The 19,212-nt window shown below is 57.3% G+C and overlaps 1 protein-coding gene across 6 annotated transcripts; it reads right to left on the bottom strand.

Moving 5' to 3' along the window:
• Window positions 1-759: 759 nt before the first annotated feature.
• Window positions 760-13,293, bottom strand: INSYN1 (inhibitory synaptic factor 1). 6 transcript variants are annotated; one of them, XM_027888799.1, is made up of 4 exons: window positions 13,274-13,293; window positions 11,926-12,092; window positions 10,886-11,618; window positions 810-1,490 (listed from the first exon to the last, which is right to left on the bottom strand). In XM_027888799.1, the coding sequence occupies exons 3-4, from the start codon at window positions 11,069-11,071 to the stop codon at window positions 810-812; spliced, it is 867 nt and encodes a 288-aa protein (XP_027744600.1). In that variant the 5' UTR covers window positions 11,072-11,618; window positions 11,926-12,092; window positions 13,274-13,293. The 6 variants fall into 6 exon arrangements, with proteins under 6 accessions (XP_027744609.1, XP_027744600.1, XP_027744568.1 ...); XM_027888767.1 differs by lacking the exon at window positions 13,274-13,293 and adding an exon at window positions 12,807-12,849; XM_027888756.1 differs by lacking the exon at window positions 13,274-13,293 and adding an exon at window positions 12,298-12,643.
• Between the last annotated feature and the right edge of the window lie 5,919 nt (window positions 13,294-19,212).

The following is a 19,212-nucleotide window of genomic DNA, read 5'->3' as shown; positions in this document are numbered from 1 at the left end:
GGCCTTTTGAAGCGGAAAACCAGAATTAGGTACATAAAGAAAAGCTGGAGACACTTTCCACATCATTTTAAGGCAGTTGCAAGACTTGGAGGTCGCTAATATTCCTCCTGGACCCGGTGTAAAGGTTGGAAATTAGCAGGGGGGGCAGTTCCCTGCCCCAGCTCCTCCTCACTGCTGTGATCTTGCCCTCTGCAAATCCCCTCACCGTCCCCCTTGGAGGTGGGAGTGACATCCTGGTGACACTCCCACTGCACTCAGACACTGAATGTGACAAGTCAGGTCACACCAGCTCCTCTTGAGCCAAACAGGGATACAATGTCCCAGGGAGGGCAAATGTCTCCTCCCCGGTCCAGCCAGCCCCCTCCAGCACCCCCATGTCCCCATCCACCCCCATCCACAACCTCGGATACGCTGGCTCTCCCCTTCATAGAACCTTCCCTCTCCTGGCACATATATACATGTAATATATATATGTTATGGTTGTTATTTCTCCATGATGGACGGTTTATTGATCTGAAACTTCTGTCCATAAAAAAAACCCAAAACAAAACAAACCCAAAAAAAACCAAACCAAAAAACAGTTTAAAATTCCCTGAGCCTGGAAAATGACGTGTAGGTAGTTGGGACATTGGGACATTCGTCTTCTTTGCCACCTTTTCATGTCGATTTTATTATTAGTATTGATTTATTTAAATATATATTTATATATATATATATATATATATTTTTCTGTCCCTTCCCAGGAGTCGTCGTCCCCCCCACCCCGCCATCCACCCACCCTCCCCAAATCCGTGCGGCGGAATCCGGTGTCAGTTTTTGTTTTTAATCCTCTGCTTGGCCGGGATATAAGGCAGCACCGTCTGGGTGCTTTTGTCGGCCACGGTCTGGGTGCTGCTGTTCCTCATCGGCCGCCGGCCCGGGGCTGCCCCGCCACCAGCGTTCGGATGCTTCGAGGGCCCCACCGGCCCCTTCCTGGCGGGCTCCTCGGGCCCCTCGTCCCCCGGGGACGCCGTGCTGTCACCGTCCCCGTCATCGTCGCAGCACAGGGCGTGGTACAGCACCTTGTCGCTGAACCGGACCCGCTCCCGCGTGCCGGCCGGGCGGTGCTGCGGCAGCTTCTGGCTGGACGTCGTGCCAAAGGCTTCCTCGCTGGATGAATCCGGGGTGCCCCCGCCCCGAGGGCCGTTGGGGATGGGCAGCCCCCCGTTCATCAGCCGGTAGTCGGGCTGGCGAGCAGGCGGGGGCTGCGGCTGCGGCCGGGGGGGCTCGGGGCCATCGCCCGGGTCGGAGGGGGTGGAAGCATCCAGGAAGGAGCAGAATTCCCAGCTGTCGGAGAGGATGTCAGAGGCGGCGAAATCGAGGGGTCCCAGCTCGAAGGTGCCTCCCCCCTTGTCGCTGCTGGAGGTGCTGCTGGCCGTCGCCGTGGTCCAGTCGTCCGGCTCCAGGTCGAACTCGAAGTCGGACGTGAGGCGGTCGATCTGGCTCACCACCTGCGGACAGACGGACGGACGCACGGGCAGAGAGGAGCCGCTGGGAGGGGTGGGGTGGCACCCCCCCCTTTCTGCTCCGTAATTGCACCACACCCCCAAATCTCTGCCGTTGGCCCTGGCACCACTGGTGTGATGAGCTGGGAGGTCTCAGCTCGACCGGAGCCTCCTGGCAGGGACCGAAGCCCACCCGGTGGCAAAACACCCAACCCCCCAAGCTTTTGGGTGCCCCTGAGCGCTCGATGTGACAGGATGGGCCTTCCCCAGGGTCTGCCCTGTCCCCTGGGATGACTCCCACTCCAAATCCCCACGCACGTGGTGTCCTTCAGTCCCTCTCACTTGGCCATGGGGAGCCACCAGCAACCGCCACCTCCTTCCCACGGAGAAGGCACCTCTGTGGGTGGGGAAAGCCAAGGCAGGGGGTGGATGATGGCCCAAGATCCTGGGCCAAAATATGTGGGGATGTGCAGGGGATGAGGGGACAGGGCTGTCCTCCCTTTGCCCTGGCTGGGGGACAGATTGATCCCAATCCTTCATTTCTTTCACACTGTTGAGTATATCAAGCCCTGTGGTGGCCCCAACATGCCACTGGGGACAGACCCAGTGTGGGGTGTGACTAAAACAAGCCTTAAAATATTAAAAATAGTAGATGCAATGTCCTGAGGGAGGTTCAAGCTGTGGGCAGGGCTGGAAAGGGAAGGAAAGGAGGAATAACCTCCCTTGGATCATGGTCTTGGATCCCTTGGATCCCTTGGCTCCCTTGGATCATGGACCATGGGAGGAATGACGGCTCCCATGGATCATGGTCTCCATCTAATGACCTTGCCGAGGTTTTGGATTCAGCAGACTCGTCAGCCACCTCCAAGTCTTTAATCCCACCCAGCTCAGGGGCTGCCCAGCACCCACCACAGCACTTATCCTGCCCAGGAGACCCCAGTTCCACCCGGCATCCCAATGGAACCGTATTTATCCGCGGTACTCCTTGGCTGGCATCTCTGCGAGTGCATGTGGGTGTGTGGGGCTCTGCTTTGCGGGGGAGGCAGAGCACGACGTGGAAATCCAACTCGGAGGCACCGGGAAACGCGTATTTTTGGCAGTTTTGCCAGCTCGCCTCCCCCCTCTCCGGGGGAGCTGGCAGAGGGCCTGGCTGGTCCCCGCTCTGCCAAGAAGGAGGTGGGCAGCGGCAGACAAGGGGGGGCCGGGGGGAACCCCTCCGTACGCCTCGTACCTCTTTGTGACCCCCCCGGTGCACTCTGTGCTCCTCCCATCCCCAGCACCCCAGGGCCATGTCCCTCCCGGACCCCCATCCCACTCACAGAGCATCTGGAAGCACAGATTTGCTTGGCTCCTTCCGGGTGGTTTCTTCATGCATTAATGTTGTTTTTCATTATCACTCTTCCCTGCCCATCTTTTTCCTTCCAGTGCCCCTTCCACCTTGTCCTTTCCTGGTGAAAATCAGCCACAAATCTCCCAAAATAAGGGAAGGAAGGTAAAGCAATGGGCAGTGTCTTGCCAGACACCTTTCCTTTCCTTCTCCTCACACCACCAAAAAGCCCTGACTTATCTCCACCAGTCCCATGGTGAGTCAGCCATCACTGGGTGTTGGAGCCTCCCATCCACCAGGATTAATTAATCATGGCACATCCCTCCATCATTTTTACGCTGTGGTATCCCATAGCTCCATGTTTTTTGAGCATTTTTGTTGTGAGGCTCAGACACCCCAAAGGTGGGCACCCCAAATCTGCCGTCCCGGGGCCGGATTGCCCTCGGTCTCTGCATCCCTCTGTTGAATTGCTGATGTGCAGAGGTTTGGGACAGCTCCATAAATCCCTGGAAATGCACCATAAAGCATGGCTCAGCAGGGCAGGCTCCTCACAGAGCCCCTGAGGTGGGTGAGGACACGTGGGCAGAGTTAAGGGTAATTTAATATGTCTGGGCAACTGAAATGGGGAGCCCGGGGGAGACGATTACACTGCCAGCAGCCGGAGTGGCTCTGTTACATTCTGCTGACCTAATTTTAATCAAATTCCCATATTTGAGCTCCAAATTTCGCTCGCTCCACAGCCCTGCCCATGCAGCTCTCCTGCTCTGCCCGGCTCCCCAGGATTTGGCACCAAGGACAGGGAACTCAATCTCCCCCAGGTGCGTCTGGGCGTGGATGTGCAGCACCCCCTCTTGCAAATCAGCCGCCGGTCCCCGCGGGACAGCTCCGGCCTCTGGCCACAGGTAGGACCATTTTTTTTTTTGGGGACACCTGAGGCCGTGTGATGCTCCGGAGAGGAGCATCTCTGGAGGGCAAAGCGGTGCCACCTCCCTGGGGGCACGAGCCCAAGGGGCACAGGGTGGGTTTGGGTGAGGGCGGTGGGGCTGGATGTGCGTGCTCGCTGCCTGCTGTGAACACGGGGCTGGGAAAGTGGGGACACTCGGGAATGGGGAGACCCTTTCAGGGATGGGACGGGCTGGTGTGAGTGGGAGAATGGAGACTGAAGGGCTGGGGCTGCTGCCCGAGAGCGGGTTGGCCACACTTGGGATAAAAGATGCCAAGGAACATCTTTCCGTGGAAAAGGGGGTGGGTAGGAAATGGGAGGAGGGGGTGGGAGAGAGTAGTGCACCCACTGTCAGACTTGAGCACATGGTCTAATATGCTCCAGAGGGGCACTAATACACCTAAACAACCCTGATCAGCCCCTTGTGGGACCCATAGAAGCCTAGTGTTGGGATAAAACCTCTTTTCTGAGCTGTGCTGGACTAGGACCAGTCCCCAGCCCCACATAGTAGCCCCACAGCTGGGTTCTCTCCTGAACCCCATCCCAGGTCCTGCTTATGGGATGGCCCTTGAATCTCCATCATGTCCCTGCATCCTGGAGGGACTTTGTGTCCCCAGAGGACAGCAGAGCTGGGGATGCTGAGCTGAGTGCTCATCCCAAGGTGCAGAAGGCAATGGGTTTTAGCTAAGCTCCTCACCTGTGATCTCCAACTTATTTTTCCAGCCACTCAAGACCTCCAGAGAAGGCAGGCAGGGACCCATCCATCCTTCAAGCTTTGGCTTTGAAGGGTGCTAAGGTGCTGGGAACATCCAAAACAAAATCTTGACATCTGAAAAGGTGATTTTTCCTGTTCCTGATGCACCACCAGATATCTTTTTTCTGGGTTTTTTTTTGACTCTTATCTTCGGGGGAGAAAGGGTGAAACTTGACGAGAGGCATTAAAAAGAAGATGATGCGACCTCTTCTTTCTTGGTGACAAGAAAGAATCAGGAAAAAGGGCAGGAATAGAGCTGTCTTTGGGAAACACCCGGCTATTATTATTTTTTAATAAGGCAGCAAATGATTCTGCTGAAACCCTCAGCTGGAATGAGATCACCTCTGTTTTCACAAAGGCTCGGTGATTACAGCAATGGGTTCAGGGGGGGGCATCTCCCCGTGCTTTGACTCAGGTCCCTGACACCCAGGGCCCTCCTCATCCTCATTAAAGGGATCCACTGCTCATTTGGGATCGGGCGGTGACAGGAGGAGGCACATCCCCATCCCAGCCCTCATCCCTGTCCCACTCCTCCTCGAGGCACACGGGGATTAGTGTCACATCAGCAGTGGCTCACTCGGGGCTATTTTTAGGAGCACTTGCTATTTTAAATGGGGGGGGGAGAGGGTTGTGGGGTGGTGGTGGGTGTTAAATACCTATGTGACACTTGGTACTCGCCGAGGATTTAAATGTAAAGTAGGATTTGGGCTTTTCTCCCCCCTTTTCTCCTTCCTGAAGCTGGTTGTCACAGCTTTTCCAGCTGAGGCCATTGCTGCTGGCAGAGGGAGCCAGGAGGAGAGAGATGGGGGGGAGGCATGACCAGACCTGGGGTGATTTGGGACGAGGCTCTGGTGATGTTCCCATTGCCCAGGGAACTGGGGTGGATGTTTTCCCCTACAAGCAGGGTAGGAGCTGTGGGGTGTCCTCAGTATGTGGTGGAAGCGCCATGCAGGTGACAGGCAGGACGTGTCCCCGTCCTCCATCACCCTCAGGCTGCTGCAAAGAGCCACCTTTTTGGTGGCAGCAGAGCATCCCTGGTCCAGCAGGGGTATCCAACAGCAGGAAAACAGGGACCAGAATAACTCCCCTTGACCTCGTGCGGGGTGTCACCGAGGGGCCTCCTCCTGCTGCACCGCAGTGTCCCAAAAGCAGCTGCTGGGTGGCCGAGGGGGCTCAGCTCTCGTCCACAGGGACGAGCTTTGAGCAGCTGGAGGATGGAGCGAGGCAGAGGGATGAGCCACATCCCTGTGGGACCCCAGAGAGACGCGCACTGAGCAAGGATGAGCTAAACCACGTTCACCCCCACCCCAAAAACCAGCTCCCACTGTTCCACCCAGCTGGGAGTGCTGGTCCCCACGCCCATGGACGTTACAGGCAGCCAGAAGCTTCCCAGATAAAAAGTCCTAAAATGGGTGTTCACCTCCCCGGCTGAGGCAGATGTTGAACATCTGGAGCATTGTTGTTGTTTTTAATGGGATTTTGGGCTGTTGGCCGCACATCAAGCACCGAGGTCGCTGGCTGGGAGTTGGGTCTGGTGGCTCCAGCTCCCACATTTTGGCCCCGCTGTTTCCTATCGAGGAACTAAAACCTCCCGGACGCTGGGGGAGACACTGGAGGGGCGGGAGGATGAGAGGGGACTTCAAAGGCTTCGTGGTCAGTAATTGGTAACGCGAATTCCCGGGGCCGGGGAAGGAGTTGGAAGATGCTGGGATCAAAGTGGCCCAAGAGCCCCTTCATCCCCACTCGGCCTTTGAAGAGGAAGGGGAGGCGGGTCCGTGCTCAGGGCAGGTTCTGGTGGGCGAAGGCAGGGCTGGGGTGGGGGGGATCAAACACGGCACTGCTTGGGGTGTCTTTGCTCTGTGTGTGTCCCCTCAGCCGCCCTACGGTGAGATGCAACAGTTTTCCCAATCCAGAGCTGAACATCCCCTCCCCAGCCACGGTGGGAGCAGGGATTTTTGTGTGTCCCCCATGTTCCCCATTCCCAGCACCTCCATCAGCACATCTGGGGGCCCAAAGCATTTCCACAGAACCACGGAATGGCTGGGTTGGAAGAAGCCTTAAAGCCCATCTTGTTCCAACTCCTGCCACGGGCAGGGACACCTTCCACTGGACCAGGTTGCTCCAAGCCCTGTCCAACCTGGAACACTTCCAGGGATGGATGTTCCCGTGCCACGCAGCTGCTTTTCCAGGCTGGATCCGGCCCGTGTGTCCCTGCACTGTGGTTTTCTGCCAGCTGGTGCACAGAGGGGATGAGCAACAGGACCGTGCAGCCCATGCTAAAATTCCCCAGCCCTATTCCCAAAGCATCAAATCATCCCCTAGGCGTTTGTTACCAGCAATTCCTCCCTCCACAGGGGAAAAGAGCCACCCCAAAGCCCCACCACGCCCACAGCCAAGTGCTCCTGGAGCAGGGACCTTCCCACTTCCCGGTGCAGGCAAGGTGAGTAAATATTTAATAAGGAATGAATGATTAATTGGAGCTGGCAAACTGAAGCAGAGTTGCAGGGCCCTCTCTTCCCCGAGCTGATCCTTACAAATGAGCGTGCCGAGGATCCAGGGTTCATTTGCTCCATCATCAGCTGCTAAATAGTTCAAAATCATCCTGCACATCTCCCAAACATGTTGTTATTGGAATAATAAGCCGCCTTCTCACCATGAACTTTCCCAAGCGTTCCCAGCTAATCACCTATTGATTACAACATTATTAAGGTATTTATTATCATAAGGGATTGCAGGGAGGGTTTTCCTCGTGCCAAAGTCTTGAAGGGAACCCCTCCAATGCTGTTCTGGGTGGTGGGACCCCTTCGCTTCCCTCAGCAGCCGCAGAGGGGAGACGACCCTCCCCATGGGGAATTTTTTGGGGGGTTTAAACTGATACCTGGGTTTATTTCCCGCCACGGATGGTTTCCCACCCCCAGCGCTCATCCCCCAAGGGTGGGAAGGAGCTCAGCCTTGCAATGGAGCTGCCTGGGACCTCCTGGGCTATCTCCTTCCCTGTGGCATCGCCCTGATCCCCGCGGGAAGAGGCCGGGGCTGGCAGGAGGTGCGTGGGAGGGAGGCAGCATGGCAAGCGCGCGGCGGAAGCGCCTTCCCCGCTGCCTCCTGCCTGATTTCTACTTCCAGTGTGCGTTTTCAATCAAAGATTTTAATAATCATTTTCCCCGCACATAATACAGCCCTGTCTTGGAGTGCTGGGGAATAATTATATACACAAAAGGGAAGGAGGGAGGGAGGGAGAGCGGGAGCGGGGAGGCTGGTGGAACAGCATCCCGAATAAAACGGACATCTGGAATGACAGCCTTCAGGTGGGAACTGCTCCCGGGAGGCGGGGATGGAGCCCCAAACCAGTGTCTGGTCACACATCACGTCCTCGGGGATGGGCCAGCAGAGTGGGGCTGCCCTGGGGTGTCCCACTGGAGCATCCCACAATCCTGGCTGGCTCTGGGACTCAGCGTCTCTGCTGAAGCAGGGACAACCTGAGAGAGCAGCCTTATGTGAGCCAGAGCCAGCTGTGCCCGGAGCTGGTGAGCGCTTTTGGAGCAGGAACCATCCCTGGGTGGAAGCCCCCGTGCCCACACAGGGCGTCGATGGCTTCGGGGGTTATTTTTGGCAAGGTGGTTATGACCTGGCTGCTGCCTCCAGACGGGTAAAGTCCTGGCACCCAGCTCCCTCTGCAAGGAGAACCTGGAAGGAGCAGGTCCAGCGTCACCCCCTGCCCTCCAGGATCACCCAGGGAAGGTTTTACAGCTCCTTGGGTGTGTCAGGTGCCTTCCCTGGGCACATCCAGCCCTGCATCCCCACCCACCAGCAATGCCCCTACCAGAGGAGGTGGCCATGGGGATGGAAATTTCCAAAGCCCCCACGCTTGGAGAACACACCAATATCACAAATGCCAGGACACTGGTGGGCTCTGATGGCCCAGGGCAGCCCCCCCTGGGACCCCACCTGTGAGCCCACCCACGAGCCCACCTGAGCTTGGGGCCATCAGCCCTGCCCGTCCCCATGTCCTGGCCCTCACTTCCAGCCAAGGAAGAGCATCGCTGTGTGCAAGGAAGACAACAAGAAGGGCTCATTTTTTTTTTAAACTTCTTTTCCACCTAAATCTTAGAGATTACGATTTGCCAGCCTGGTGTCTGCCATGTACTTTTCTGTGTGGGCTTGAAAGAGAATTCCATGTAACCTGCTCCCACTGAGCTTGCTCTGAGCGATCCAGAGAGCAGGAAGATGAATTTCCATCCCTGCAAGTGTCCAAGGCCAGGCTGGACCAAGCTTGGAGCAACCTGGTCTAGTGGAATATGTCTCTGCCCGTGGCAGGAAAGTGGAACAAGATGGGCTTTAAACCCATCCAACTCAAACCATTCTATGAATTTCCAAAGTCTCTAACATCCAAATTCTACTTGGTTTGGGGAAAACCAGACCTCTGTTTCTCTGGAGTTGCTGACTCCTAGTTCAACCTTGGAAGGGTGGAAGGGTGTGTTTTAGCTCCGAAGCCTGCCCTGAGTGTACTGAGATTTAGGCTGTTTTGTATGAATTCAGCTAATTGCTGCAGAGTTTTATGGGGCTGTTCTAGGATCCCGGAGAAGGGCTGAAGTTTAGGACCCACCTCGTATCTGGCTGCACACTGACCTAGCCTCGCTGTCCCTTGCTGTGGGGGGCCCTCCCAGGGCACCCATGGGACGCTGCCTGGGAGGTTACCAGTGTGTAGGGATGTGCCAGCTCCATGGAAAAAAACATTTCCATGCCTAACACTTCCTGGCACCCTCTGGAGAAGCCACCTCATGGGGCGTGGACCCCCTCCCTGGCACAGAGCAGGGTGGGGGCAGGGGATGGGTGTCCTCTGGCCACCTCCTCCGCTTCTCTCCTCTGACACATGCTGGCACAGCCTGACTTGGACAGCCCACTGAGACCCTTCTGGCCCCAAGAGCTTGACAGGGACCTTGTGGAGCCACCCAAAGTTTGGTGGCAAGCACAACCTGGTCTCAGCTGTGAAATGGGGTTTGCCCCATCCTGGTCCTCCTTATCCCTCTGTATCCTCAGGCAGAGGGATGCTCCTGGTGGTCCCACCTGACCTTAAACTCATGGGGTCAATAAAACGGGCCAATTGCCATCATCATCCTCCCTTTGAAAGCCTGTGTTGGAGGGGTTTGAGGCTCAGCCGATGGCACTGCAGGATTTGGTGGGGGAGCAGGGGGCTTTCTGCTTTGGGTGGTTGGGTTTCCTTTCTGCTGCTGGAAGGATTGGCAAAGCCAGGAGAGAAAGGACAATCTCTTGGGATGCCACGGCCCCATCAAGACCTCACAGGGACCCAGCGGGGCAGTGTGGCAGGACGTGGCATCTCTCCAGTGCCAGCCTTCTCAGGGGGATAGCACCCCTAAAATCTCCTGGATGGAGTGGAGCCATCCCAAAGGAGGACACTGCTGGAGGATGTCCCCTCCCTGACCACAGCCACGAGGATGATGTTGGTCCCCCTGCATCAGCGCTCTCTGGGTGGCACCCAGATGCCACCAACCCACACGGGGCTGCTCCGTGGTGCCCACGGCAAATTTCTGCCCTTCCTGAGGAGTGGGGAGGTCCTGGATGCAGTCCCAGGCCATGGAGAGGATGCCAGTGCCTGCCTGCCCTGTTGCCAAAGCAATCAATCAGCCGCTCCATGCTCAAGGCTACTGCACTTCCCATCCACCATTCCCCATCCCCTGCAGCGGTGTCCTAAATTACCAACCCCATCCCCTTCCCCTCTAGCTTGGAGATGTGTGGCCCAAACACTCGAGCCAGGGAGATACTAAACTCCCCACCAAAGCGTCTCTGTGGTGCCTCAGCACTGGGAGAAAACTCCAGCCACACTTTGTGTGTGTACACAGATATTCTTGCCGGAGCAATGGCCTCTCTCCAGCCGGGCTGTGGGACACACGGTCACTCTGACCCCCTGTCCACGCTGTGGATGCTCCTCACTGCACCCAGGACTGATAGCATGTTTTCAGTGCCCTCCGCAATGCCAGAGGGACCCACCATCCCTGCTCTATCCGCCTCCTTGGATTGGAAGGGGCCTGGAAAACACCCTCCAAGGCAGAGCAGGGTGGACTGCGACACCAGTTCTCCCAGTGCTGGCGGTTCTTCTCCCACCAGTAGCACCCACAGGGCTGGTGCCTTGGCCGGGCCCCCTCACCCCGAGGTCAAGGACGGGAGCGATTTTCCAAACCATGCCCAGTTTTATCCCTTTTTTGAAAATCCTATTGCAGATCATCCAGGTGCCTCCTGGGGCCAGTGGGTTGCAGGTGCTGAGCTGGCTCTGCTCCCCCACATCCTGACCCTGGGGCAGGGGGGGCAGGGACAGGGCACCCCCACTCGGGATCACCAGCTACCACGACCCGCTCTCCTACCTCCCGGAGCTCCTTGGCCACCTCCTTGAGCTCCTGTAAGATGCCTTCCAGTTGCCCGATCACCATTTTCATCCGGCTCCGGATCCTTTCCCGCTCGCAATTACTCTTGCCGCTGCTACAATTGCTGCTGCTGCTGCTGCTGGGGTGGTCACTGGGCTGCCTGTCCTGGCAGGTCTGGGAGTCCATCCTTCCCTACCAGCCTCGGTTCCCGGCCCCAACGGCTCTGTCCATCCTGCTCCCCTCTAGCCGGGTGGCCTGGCGTCCGCGCAGCCCCTCTCGGCCGGGGAGCTTTCAACATCTTAACGTTCCCCTGCCTCCAAGGAAGTCCCAGCCGCACGCTCGCCTCCCTGCGAGGCCGGGGGGCCCTGGTTCGGAGCGCGGAGCAGGGTCGGGATGCAGCATGCAGAGCCGGGAATGCTGCGGAGGGGACTCAGCCGGTGGCCGCAGGGAGGTGTGAGGTGGCCATGGGGTGAGCAGAGGACGAGGAGGAGGAGGAGGAAGAGGAGGAGGAAGAGTCCCTTGGATGTCCCAGGAAGCTAAAATCCAGCTGCTCCCGCCTTTCCTGCTCCCCGACGCCGGGGAGGGGAATGCAGGGCTGGGTGTCCCCGGGGAGTGATGCTTCCCCCCACGTCGGGCCCTCTCTGCGGGGTCTCCGGCTCCAACGCTGGGTGCTGATGGTGATGGGGGGCCTCCCAGATGGGCACAGGTGTCCCGGGGAGCCCAGGGTCCTCTCCTGCAAGGACAGACAGACAGCGTGAGGTAGCCATCCCTTCTGGAGCCAGGAGGATGGGGGGGGGCTCTGCCCACTCCCACCTTGCCTTAATCTCAGCCCCGGCACAAGGACAAGCCCCCAGGTACCCCCACAGCAGCCCCCCCTAATTGAGTGGGGGACAGGATGGAGCCTGATGCTGTCCCCCTCCTTTTGCCCTCCCCACTTCCCCACAGTTTGAGACCTGCAGACTGGGGGCACAGTGAGGTCTTGCAGAGCCAGATGAAAGGATAGAGGGACAGACAGACAGCTGTGCAGCTCAGGAACTCACCGTCTCGATCCAGACCCTCCTTGGCTCCAGTCCAAGCTCTTCCTTGTCCTTTTTTTCCCCCTTCTCCTTTCCTTACTTCCTCTCCCTCCTCCTCCTCCTCCTCTTCCTCCTCCCTCAGGGCTTTTCCGTGGCTCAAGAGGAGTCCGGGGGCCACTTTCCTTCGGTTGCTGTTGGAAGGGGTGAGACGTTACCGGAGGTGACAGCCTGCCGGGGCGGGGGGACGGGGACACGCGTCCCGAGAGACTCATCTGCTTGCGGGGGGGGGGGGTGTCGGGCAGCCTCCTCCTCCCTGGGGCCCATCCCACCATCATTCTCCTCCCGTCTTGGTTCAAACCCCAACCCCGCCTCGGCCGAGGACGGGGGAAAACCCACCTTGGCCCCAAATGTCCCCCCTTCCCCCGGGGAGGGGGAAAGCAGCACGGGCGGAGGCGGAATGGGGAGAGGGGGGCGCTTCCCCCCAGCTCGGGGGTGCGCACAGGGAGGGGGAGTCCCGGCATGCTCCCATCTCCATCCCCGGTACCCGCATCCTCCATCCCCGCTGCTCCCATCCTTCAGCCCCGGTACCCGCATCCTCCGGGGCACCGGGGATGGAGGATGTCGGTATCCGCAGCTTCCATCCCCGCTACCTGCATCCTCCATCCCTGCCGCTCTCATCCTCCATCCCCGGAGCCCGCATCCTCCTTCCCCTCTCCCCGCATCCTCCATCCCCGGGAGCCCGCATCCTCCATCCCCGCTCCCCGCATCCCAACTGCCCGCATCCCCCTCCCCTCCCTCCCTCCCTTCCTCTCCTTCCCTCCCTTCCTCCCTCTCCCCGCTCTGCCCTCCCTCCCTCCCGGTGCCCCCGCACCCCCGCACCCCCGCGCGGTGCCCCCGGGACCGACCGGCGGCGGTGCGGGCTCAGGGCCGGCGGCTCCCCGGGCGCCGGGCGGGCGGAGCGGGGCGGGCGGCGCCCGGCGCCCCGGGCAGAGCCATGGGGCGGGCGGAGCGGCGGTGGGCGCCCGGCCCCCGGCCCCGGCCGCAGCCTCCCCGCGGCTCCCGGTTCGCTCGCCCCGGCGGCTGCTGTGTCAGAGAAAGGGGCTGAGCCTCCGCCGGGCGGGGGGGGGCTTAAAGGGACCGGGAGCTCCCTTGCACGGGGGGCGGCGCCGGGGGGGAAACTGAGGCAGCGCTGGGGGGGGGTGGGGGGTCTCTTGTTGGGGATGAGGTTAGCTGTGCCTCAGTTTCCCCGCTCTGTGCCTCCACTCCAAATCACGGGCTCGTTAAGGCTGGTTTCTTCTGAATGCAAAATGCCCCTCCCCTGCCCCGTGGGTCGTATTTGGGGCCAATTTCTGAGGGATCTGTAAAAACCCACCCGGGATGCAGGAGCAGGATCCCAGCAAAGGTCCCTGGATGGGAGGAAAACAACAACCAAGGGTTTGTATGTGAGTGTGTGCGTGAGGTTGGGGGGTGGGCTGGGATGGGGAGGAACCCCCAGGAGGGCAGCGATTTGCTCCAAAGCAGGGATCCAGCCCGGGGAAATCCATCCGGTTTAGCAGCAGTGGGAGCAAGGAGAGATCCCTGTCCTGGAGCTGAGCGGTGACGATAGGTGGCAATCCCAGGTCTGCCAGCGGCGAGGCGGCGGGTGCGCATTTATGTTATTTATTGCCTCCTACTGGGAATGTTCAAAAGTGCTGAACACACTTTTTGGCGTGGACCCGAACTGACTCATCCTTCAGCTCGTGGCGAGCTGGTGCTTTGGGGGCTCTTCTGATTCCCGCAGCACATCCCGGTGGGAAGCCGGGGATGGCAGGGGCGCCAAGGTGTGTGGTGGATGCTGGCGAGCAATCCCTCACTGTGCAGATTTATTGAAATCATATTTTCCAGGGTAATCATGTGGGAAGTTTTCAGCAGGAATCTCCTCCAATTTGCACCTGAAGCTCAGCCGGGGGCAGCCACGTGGGTCCCCGACAGCCACTGTGCTCCCCCTGCTTCCTCTAACAGCACGTCAATGCCAGCTCGGGCTCTGCCTCATCCCAAAAATCAGCAGGGATACTGGGACAGCGATCTGGGGAAAGAGTGGAGGTGGTAAAACCTAGACAGAGGTGCTGCTTCTGGGAAGTCCAGTGGTGATGCGGGAGCAGGTGGGAAAATATCTTGAGTGGGGTGGGGTGGAGGAGGAGCTGAATACGCTCCCGTGGGGGATACAGTGGGTGGCTGAGGTGTGGACTGAGGGGGAAACACGGCTCCATCCATGACCTGCTCCTCCCCTCTCCCAGCTGTGGTGGGCACCAGCAGCCCAGGGAGTTTGGGCTCCAGCCAGGCTGAGAAAAGATGATCAGAAATATCCATTGTCAGCACTGGAGGGTGAGAGTAGGGCCCAAAAACCTGCCTTGGAAACTCCTGCCCATGGTGGTGGAGCTAAAGCAGCCAAAATGGCCCTGCAGGGATGTCCAGAGCCTCCAGTGTGAGGTCAGGGCCCCCCAAGCTGTGGCTTCTACAACCTGAAACCCTCTGGATGGTGTCTTGAGGATGTGAAACAAAGGGATGCAGCGAGGGATGACCCCCCTGCCAAGGGGATGCATTCCCATGCTCCCATCCTGCCTTGATCCTGCTGTGAATGCCACCATGGATGAATCCAGCTGCTGGTGGATTCATCACTGGCAGAGGAAGAATAGGAAGAGGCTGGATTTTTCCTTTTAAAATTTATTTTCTGCTTCTGTTTTCTGCTTTGCAATGCCTGGATTCCCCCTCTGAAGAACCTGGAGAATGGCATAGGATGCTTCTTCCCACCCATGCATCATAGCCTGGATTTGGGAGTCATGGCCCACCCTGCTCTCAGCTCTCACAGCCCTTGTGATTGATCCATGTTCTCCATCTCCCTGTCAGATCTGATCCTATGCCATCCCACCTTCCTCAGGGTCTCCCAGAGGGTTTGGGGGAGATCCCCAAATGCTGCCCGGCCTTGGTACCCCACTGGTGGAGGTGACCCCCTGGGAAGGACATGGCTGGAGTGCGATGGAGAGAGAGAGAGGAGTGGTTTCATTCCCACCGCCCTAACCTCTCTCCCTCCCTCTTCTCCAACCTTTATTTATGCCTTTTGTCAGATCTGATTTACTGGGGATTTTCCTGTTCCAACAGGAAAACTGCTGGGAGGGGATTTCTCTGCAAGGCTTTTGGGCTCGCAGGCGTTTTATTCTGCAGGGTCATGCCAGGCTGGTTCCTGCAGGGTGGCTCTTGGCTCAGCAAGGCTTGACATGGGACCCCCACGGTGGTGGGGTCCTCTCTGGCCCCCCCAGGCCCCTGTGGTGGCCCTGGGCTGGAGCTGGTCCCCATTGTCATGCTGCTAGCAGGTGCCCTCCGCTGCCGAGCCGCTGATGTATCGCTTCCCTGCCGTGACTCACTGGCACAGATCTAATTTCTAATTAAATAGCGATTCTTTTCAGAGCCATTTATTTCTGTTTCTTTTGTATTTTGATTGGAGTGTCAGTCAGTTTTTCACCAGTTTGTCAATTCCTCTTTCCCTAAAGATTAGTGAGGAGAGATGTGAGAATACAGAATTGTGTGTTAGCAACGCCAAGCCTGGGAGCGCCTCGGGTCCCGGGAAAAACCTGCGGAGAATAATGGGAAGAAACCAGGGAGGAGATAGAAAATAACCCCAGAAAAAAAGCCTGTTGAGAGCAATGTTTCAAATCTATTTTTTTTCCACATCTCTGCCACCCTTCCCTGGCAGACCCAACCACTCTTCCCCTGGCAGCAGACGGTGCCTTCCAGGAGAAATCCCACGGGATGCTCGCGGTGAAACGGCCTCCTCCTGGATGGACTTTATCCTTAAGTTAAAGGAAACATGGGATGTAGAATTAATCCCTGAGATGTTCCCAAACCTTCATGCTCAGGGGGGAAGGGGCCTCCTCTCCCTGCTGGGAGCTCCCCCCCCAGGGCTGAGGGGAAATCAAAATCCTCCTGTCCAGTCAGGATTAGGGATTTTTCGGTGAGATGGTCCCTGATGGGCTTTTTGGGGGGGGCTTCACCACAAGATCTTGGCAGCTCCAGCTCTGCCTGGTGTGGGCATCACCCTCACCACCACATTCCAGCTCAAAGTCACACCACAGAGGGCCCAAACCCCAAATGCCTTGTGTCGGCTCATGCCAGCGAGCGCAGCATCCTTGGATTTCAAATCCTAGCCCGGCCCTGGTGAGGGTGGGGAATAAAAACTGCCTCTGGTGCTGAGCCGTGACGGCTTTGCTGAGCCAACGTGCTCAGGCCACGTGTTGCAGCCGGGTGATTTCAGGTCGACTTGTTGCTTTTAAGCGGGTAGGAAGGAAAAAAAAAGCCTATTAAAGTGGAGTGACAACACGGGCGTGACCCGTAAAACCATCGGCTCCAGGGGGGAGTGGGACCTGGGGAAATTCACAGCTGCTTTCCAAAGAGGCTTTGAAAATTACAAACTGCTCCTACCTCGAGAAAATGGTTATATTCTAATTAGTTTGTCTATCTGGTTGGAAAATGTGTGTCCCATCACGTCGGGGCTCTTGGCCTGTGATAGGCTGGCTTGTATAAAACACTGGAGAAAATCACGACCCCATCCCAAATAACTCCAAGGGTACCCAACCTCCCTCCACAGGTGGGATGTATTCAGGCTAAAAGCCCTGGGAAGGGCAGGATCATCAGCATCAAAGACTTCAAGGGGGCTCAGAGCACCAGGATTCCTTCTGGAGCTGGGGATTTTGAGAGGTTGTCCCTGTGGAAGCTGTGGAGAAGCTGCTATGGGTGAGTAGGGAAGAACCCCAAAATGGGGCTCTTCTCCCCAGGATTTTGTCCCTTGGGATTCTCTCCTCATTTCCTAATTCTTCAGAGCTGTGAGGTTTGGGCTGCTTGGAGCTGCTTCAGTGAAGCTTTCTGATGTCGGTGGAGTCTCTGTTGCTGCAGGGCTGGGATGGGGATGGATTTGGGATCCTCTCCATCGCCAGGTCAGCTGAAAACCAGGTGGAAATGCTGCTCTTCTCCTTGATATTAGAAAAACTCAGTCTCAGATGGAGACACCCGCTCTGGGATTTATCCCTCACTTGGATGGCTGGAGCTGGGAGCATCCTGTCACAGACAGTGGGTCAGGGTGTCTCCAGGTTCAGGCAGATGGATCCAATCCCTTGTGGCAGGAAAAATCGATGTGGCTTCGTGCCCTCATTAATTCCTCGTCAGGGCCAGTGCTGGGCTTGCACTGAAGTATGAAATGAAGTGGGCAGGGAGGAGGGAGAGCAAATATTAACGTTCTTAATGGCCTTTTGTTTTACCAGCAAACCCCCCATTAATCACCCCGGCGAGGGGAGTGGAATCTCCTCAGGGATGGCTTATCCCTGCAAACAGCGCTGGGAACCAGGAGGGGGGACCTCGGGGCATCTCTGCCGGTGCTGGAGCAGGGAGTGCCTGTGAGGTCTGGGGGTGCCCAGAAAACGCACGTTTTTGGCTTGGCTGGAGAGGTCGAGGTGCCTGCTGGAGGGGAAGGTGCTTCGGTGGAGATTGAAAACTCCTGGTTGGTGCTTCTTGCAGAGCTGGCAGGTGCCACCAATGCTCCCTGCCTCAGTTTCCCTTTGGGCTCTGTCTTTGGGCTCAAAGTGCTCCGGGAGGGGAGGGAAGGTATTTGGAGGTTGGTGGGCAGCAGGAAGGTGGCACCAGGGACTGGGCTGAGGAAAAGCTATCCTGGCCCTTAGTCTGGGATCAGAGTTGAGCCCCCAGGAAGCGTCTGCTGGGATTGAGCATCACAACACCTTTTCTACCACCCCCAGCTTGTGTGTGCCGGTCAGACTGGGAGCCTGGAGGGACATTTTTTTAAGTGGAAGTCTTTCCTAGAGATGCAGTTTGGAAGTGTGGCTTGGCTGGGGTTTGTGCTCTGCTGGGGCTGCCGGCTGGGAGCGCTGGGAGGGACCCAGGGATGCAGCGAGGCTGGATTTGGAGGAGCCCCAGCAGCGTCCAAGAGCTCTGGGCCAGCACTGGGGCTCGACAGCGGATTTTTTCCAGCTGCTTTTCCAAAAAAAACCTCTACCCAAATAAATGCTGAAGGGAAAAATAAGCTTTTCCCCAAAGCTTTGGAAGAGGGTTTTCCAGCTTCCCTTGCACTTTCCTTTCCCTTCGAGGGATGCAGCGTCAGCAGTGATGTTCTGGGAGTGAAATGCTGATTTGGCCCAAAACTGCATCTTTTTCTCCCCCTATTTGACACCTGCCAGGGCGATTATGCCCGAGCAGGACGGCGCTGGGGCAGGAGATGTCCTTGGGAGCCCTTGGCTCCAGCCTGTCCTCAGGGAGACCCTCTGCAAGGAGAATGCCAAGCAGATGGGCCCGACCTGCGCCAAGGGGACCTTGTGCTAATCTCATTCCTGCGTGTCTGCTGAGTTCCTGCCTGCAGGATTAGGCCAATTCCTCGGGCTTCATTTACATTTCTAAAAGCCTTGTCCGTGACCTTATCCAAGTTTCTGGCTCTCATCCGTTTTCTGTAGTTCTGTGGACACCAAGCTGTGCTGTCGAGGGCCCAGAGAGTCTCCAGCATGGACAGACTGGGGAGGTAGATATAAATAGGAAGGATAAAATCAGTTTTATCAGAAGGATGAAATTAGGGGTTTAGGACTGATTTCAGGGTTTAGGATTTTAGGAGTTGAGATTATGAGGGGTTTAGGATTAAGATTTTTCCGGAGCAAACGCAAGAGATGCTCACCGGGATCCTTGGATTTTCAGATTTCTTGATGTTCCCTGGTAACTTCACCCAAGATCCCATTTGGCTCCTTGCTTGTTTGGATCATTGAAGTGCGGCGATGTGGAATCTGAATTTCCATGTGCTGTCTGCGACCATCACAAGGGCTGGATGTAATTACAGCATCTTCTCTGTCTGGGCTGGGATATCCGTGTTCGACCCAGGAATGGGAGAGCTGAGCCCTGGCAGGGGACAGGTGACCTTGCTCGTGATGCATGGGCAGGTTTCCACTTCAAATTCTTCCTGATTTATGGTGTATAAGGATGGATAATTAATCAGGGAGACCTCTGGCCCCAGAGGCTGGTGGGGGGTAGTGGCAGAGCTGACTGCGGACACAGGAAGGTGGTCTCTTCTGGGGCAGAATTTAGGACTGGGGACAAACTCTGCCCATTTTGGCCACCCTCTCCTTCTCATTTCACTGCTCAGAAGCTGTTTCCACATACTTAAAAATATTAATATTAACGGAGATGGCTGCTGCTCCCCCCCCCTTCCCAACCCGTGGTGTCTGGTCCAGCCTGTGGTGTCTCCAGTTGTGATTCCCTGGTTTTAGCCACAACAGGAATTTCTGTCAA

This window comes from Empidonax traillii, unplaced genomic scaffold, assembly GCF_003031625.1.
Source record: "Empidonax traillii isolate 1590-97213 ecotype Southwest subspecies unplaced genomic scaffold, ASM303162v1 scaffold12:size2584012, whole genome shotgun sequence".
NCBI classification, from domain to species: Eukaryota; Metazoa; Chordata; class Aves; order Passeriformes; family Tyrannidae; genus Empidonax; species Empidonax traillii.
The sequence above is the reverse complement of the archived record's forward strand: the minus strand, read 5'-3'. Positions and strand labels throughout refer to the sequence as shown.

Bases quoted from the DNA above. Each gene is read 5' to 3' on its own strand.
- INSYN1 (XM_027888799.1), bottom strand. From the start codon at position 11,071: ATGGACTCCCAGACCTGCCAGGACAGGCAGCCCAGTGACCACCCCAGC. The intron at 1,491-10,885 runs GTAGGAGAGCGG...GTCTGTCCGCAG, and splicing joins TGGCCAAGGAGCTCCGGGAG to GTGGTGAGCCAGATCGACCG.